This window comes from Alosa sapidissima, chromosome 6 (assembly GCF_018492685.1).
Source record: "Alosa sapidissima isolate fAloSap1 chromosome 6, fAloSap1.pri, whole genome shotgun sequence".
NCBI lineage: Eukaryota > Metazoa > Chordata > Actinopteri > Clupeiformes > Clupeidae > Alosa > Alosa sapidissima.
Window position 1 is genome coordinate 37,063,700 of NC_055962.1, and position 5,000 is coordinate 37,068,699.

General features: G+C 41.8%; 1 protein-coding gene across 2 annotated transcripts in view; it reads left to right on the forward strand.

The window, feature by feature from the left end:
• LOC121712221 (saccharopine dehydrogenase-like oxidoreductase) overlaps positions 1 to 5,000 on the forward strand; it is a 14,211-nt gene that overhangs the window by 9,101 nt on the left and 110 nt on the right. For both annotated transcript variants that reach the window (XM_042096305.1, XM_042096306.1), the window contains exons 10-12: positions 310 to 421; positions 701 to 782; positions 3,856 to 5,000. The exon at positions 3,856 to 5,000 is cut by the window's right edge and continues 110 nt beyond it. In XM_042096305.1, coding sequence (XP_041952239.1) covers positions 310 to 421; positions 701 to 782; positions 3,856 to 3,964 — 303 coding nt within the window. In that variant the 3' untranslated portion in view covers positions 3,965 to 5,000. The remainder of the gene's footprint in view (positions 1 to 309; positions 422 to 700; positions 783 to 3,855) is intronic.

The window sequence follows — 5,000 nt, forward strand, 5'->3', positions numbered from 1 at the left end:
GGTTCGGGTGTGTTAGCAGTACACTAGCAGTACTTAGTGTTCAAATGAGCAGAATGTTGTGATGTTGAGGTGCCTTTCCCTCAGGCCAAAAATACTCAGGATTTCAGGAGCCAGAGACAAAATTAAGCAATTCAAATATTGAATTCTCCTCTTGAAAATATAGATAATAAGATCCAAATATAAATTCTGATTTAGAGGACAGAAGTCCTTCTGTATTTTCATTGAGAACTTACTTTTTTACAAACACTGTTTGTGTGTTGGACCTGGGTTTCTTTTTGGGAGACTAAAAAACCTCCCTTTTTTACTTAGATGGAAGGCACAAGCTTCCGGATGACGTTTTACGGTGAAGGCTACACGAAAGGCCGCGACCCCAGCCAAGGGATGCCCGACGGCCGAATCACCACAGAGATCAGAGGAGCAGGTACTCTCTGTCTTTCTCTCTCCCTCCCTCTCTCCCTCCCTCTCTCTCTCTCCCTCTCTCTCTCCCTCTCCCTCTCTCCCACTCTCTCCCTCTCCCTCCCTCTCTCTCTCCCTCTCCCTCTCTCCCTCTCTCTCTCTCTCTCTCTCTCCCTCCCTCTCTCTCTTCCTCCCTCTCTCTCTCCCACACCACCTCCACACCTTTATCTCAAAGCTCTCACTCAAAGGTCATTTCCTTTGTGGGCATTGCTGACCCTGGTTACTGTCACTATGGTTTCCCTAGAGCCAGGCTATGTCGTCACCCCTGTCGTCATGGTGCAGGCGGCCATGACCTTCCTGAATGAGCTCCAGTCCCTTCCTGAGAGGTGAGTCCTGCAGCCCAGTCTGCCTCAGCAGTCTCACACTCAGAACATTCTCCATGGGTTCTTCAAAAAGTTCACTGTTTTATGCAGAACCCTAGGCATTGAGAGCCGAAAGAATGGCTCCATAACAGCTCTCCATGGCTGAAAAGGGATTTAATGAACAGCATCTCTTTGTAGAGCTTTTCAGTCTCAATTCAATTGTCCTTTCTTAGATTAACATCTAATGAAAAGATTTAGACTGGGCGCATATTCTGAGCGCTCGTCTTGGAATCTCTGCTAGCTGCAGATGTCTTCAATCACTCAGGCTCGCGTAGGCATCTGTCTCCCGAAGGCATGTTTCATTTAGACCTCAGTTTGGACTGGAACTGTCACGCGTTCATTTACTCAGAAAGCCGACTGGTACATGAAATGATGAAGACAACAAAGAGATGTAAAAAAACAGACCAGCTCCAGACACACTCCGAGCAGAATCCCTCTCCCCTTCTCTACTAACTCATCGTTTCTGGGTCACATTTCCCCTACACATCAGAAGGACAGGTAATGGATGTAGGTAGCCAAATAGATGCTAATTAGACACCTTGATCAGCAAACACCACCGAGACAAAGACAGGTACATATTAAAAGCTGAGACAGGTGGCCAGGATGGAAATGGACGCAAACGAGCTTATTCAGATGCTTTGGAAAATTACTTACCTAGTTAGTCCTTGTTGAGCCGGGTGGCACATTGGGCGAGGACTAAAGATCTCCATTGGACTCTGTTGTTTGCCTTCTTCTCAATGGTGTTCCAGCTGTAACCTCTCTCCTTCATTTCACCTTCGATGGTTCGTCTCCAGGTTGATTTGGGTCTCCATCTTTTGCGTGTCCCTTCTGGGGTCCATCTCAGTGCTATTTTTGTGATGTCATCATGTGGCTCCCTAAGCACATGCCCCTAGCCATTCCCCTCTTGTAACAGTCTTGTTTCCATGTCCAAGCACTCTGTTACGCTGTGGAGCTCACGATGTGTTATCTTCTTAGGCTTTGGGAAATTAAATATAATTAAATGCTCATACTAAAGGGATAGCCCCGGTCTTTGATTATGATAAAATAATTTACTAAATCGTATTCAAAGCCATTGTAAAAGCCATGGGAGGATCTGCACTTTGCTATATTAATTCCATGATCCAGCTCTACTGTACGTCCCCTTTCGCCTGCTGTGATGGTCTGATGGGGGTCTGCCATGTCGGCCTTCCATCAACACTAAGAGGTCACACTAAGAGGTCACAGTCAAAACTCTTTTCTTCGGTGACTCCTCATAGTTGGAGTCATTTACCTGATGCTCCTCATTCTAGCGATAACTTTGGGGTCTTCAAAAAGCGTCTAAAGACTTTTTTGTTTAACTTGTTTCTAACTAATACATTTTATGTACAGAGTCGCAGTTTGTATTTGATTATGGTTATTGTTTTGATTCTGTTAATTCTATTTAGTCTAGTAATGTATATTTCTTTTATTTAGGCCATATGACTTTACTATAAACTGTTTTTCTAATGTTAATATAATGTTTATTGATGTCATTGTAAGCAGCTTTGCACAAAAGCATCTGCTAAGAACCATAACCATAACCATAAACTTAAAACACTAGGGTTGCTGTGTCTCTGTGTTGCACTGGAAGAACTATATTTCTTGGAGGGAAATGTTTTATTTATGAATAAATTATTATCTGCCATTGCTGTGTGTTTATTTTATGAATATTTGTCAGTTATATGTAGTAACAGTTGTAGAAAAGCAATAAGCCACACAATGCTGTAAGTTCCAATGATTTTAGAACAATTAGGTGGCTTTTTTTTTAATCAAATAAAAACCAGTTAACTGTGCAACTGTTAAGTTAATGCACTATCCCCAAACTATATAGCTATATAAACTATAATAATGCATGTGTAAAGTTGACACAATATCCCCCATCCTAAAAACCATAAAAGCCAGAGGATGGGTTCATTGAGGATGGTTTATTACTTTATTGCTCCAGCACTGTTTACAGACTTGCCACTGTGCACCATCACAGAGCTTTCTATACCTCAGCAGCAGGCCCTGGGCCACTTCAAATGACTGAACCCAGGGAAGGACCGGAGCGCACAAAAAGCTTTTTGAGACTTTTAATTGGTGCAAACGACTAACGCTAACGCAGTAAACACTTACCTATACTTATTCCTGTTCCTCACTCCTGATTAGGATCATGGGAATGCTCCTCTATGCTATTATATTCTGTCAGGACCATAATGTTTAATTATACACTGCAAAAACTGCTTATCTAACAAAATCTAACCAAGTGTTATTAATCTTATATCAAGATAAAAAAAACTAGTTGGTATTGTTTTTAGTATAAAGACACTTACCTAGCACTTTCTTATGAACTCATTTGACTTAAAATAAGTCAAACTTTTCTTAAATTAAGACATCTCATCCTGAAAACAAGCAAATTTGTCTGCCAGTGCTTTAAGCAAATTTGTCCTAAAAACAAGCAAATTTGTCTGCCAGTGCGTTGAGCAAATTTGTCTTGATAAGACTCTTTAAAATAAGTCAAAGTCTTCTTAAATTAAGTCAAAATGATCTTTCGAGAGAGCGCTAGGTAAGTCTTTTCATACTAAAACCAATACCAAATAGATTTTTTGATCTTAATATAAGATTATCAACACTTGGTTAGATTTCATTTTTTGCAGTGTATATATATATATATTTATATAATTTATATAATAATAATTATTATTATTAATATTATTATTATTATTATTATTAAGAAACATTATGGCCTCCGACTCTCTAGCTAGTGTGCCTCTGAAGGGTTAAGGCAAGATGTTTATCAATGGAACAGCTTGTATGTTCCTCTACACAGCTCTTCACTAGCTCCTAGCCCAGCTCTTCACTAGCTCCTAGCCCAGCTCTTCAGGGGAGGGAGCCCAACACAGCCAGGTGTGAGGCCTGCAGTGGGGCTCTAGTGTAGCTCACTGTGTATGTACATTATTTTTGTGTGTTTCTGTGTGTGTGTGTGTGTGTGTGTGTGTGTGATCATTGGCTGTATGGCTAACCTCTACGCTGTTGCCAGGGGTGGAGTCTTCACGCCCGGTGCTGCCTTTGCGAGGACGTCCCTCATCCAGCGTCTGCAGCGCCACGGCCTCAAGTTCACCGCCACAAAGCAGCAGGGGGCGCCCTGAGCGGAGGGCCAGGCCCACGCTGCTCTGCTCTCTCCTGGCTCTTTTCCCCTCATCCCCTCATCCTCTCATCCTCCCTTCTCCAGTGTGTTTATTTCTCTCTCTCTATTCTCTAGAAGCATACCTGTCTTCTCACCACTGTTACAGCTTTTATAGCGATAGCATTTCTATGTCAGTTTGTCTTTACTTCACACCGAATGTAACTGCTTTCCTACTTTCGTAATTAAAGGCTTTGTCTGTGTGTGTGTGTGTGTGCATGTGTGTGTGTGTGTGTGTGTGTGTGTGTGTCCGTGCGTGTTCCACCTGTACATAAACGTGTGTGTGTGTGTGTGTGTGTCCAAGGACAATACTGAGTGAACTGGCTGGCTATCTGTTTGCTGCCATAATTAGTCAGCTCCGCCAGGCTGTTGACATGTTTACTGTTAGCCTTTCCATCCTGACCGCATGCTCGTTACGACGAGGCTGAGTCTGAGCCTACAGCAGCTGAAATGTCAACATACAGTACTACCCTCTCATAACCCACAGCACAAACATTTAGCACTGAGGGAGAGCTAGTCTGTGGTCTTGGGTATGAGCGAATATGAGTTTTTGTGAAAGACTCGGATGTTTGGCAGAAAACCTGATTTTGTTTGTTTTGATTTTGATTTGTTTTACACAATAAGGATTTTTGAAATGAATTCATGCGTGTGACTTGAACATGTTCTTGTGAGTTAGGCGTAGGATGTCAATATTTAGTTCAGGTTCCTGGTCTTGGTGTCACTAAGACCATGGATTCAGTGCCTGGGGAACTGAGGAGCTAAAGTGCTTTTTTTTTTATCTTATTAGGCTATCATCTTGGTCCTTTAAGTTAAGTTATACAATACATGCAAGCCAATGAATAAACCAAATGCAAATATCTGATTGATGTGAGGACATCAATTGTAAACAGAAACCTCATCTTCTATAATAATGTGATAACAAATCAGTTATCATCATTTACAATCATTGAACCTGTTCCATGCTGTGTGCTGTGAATTCTAGTTGAATATTGTACTCTGGG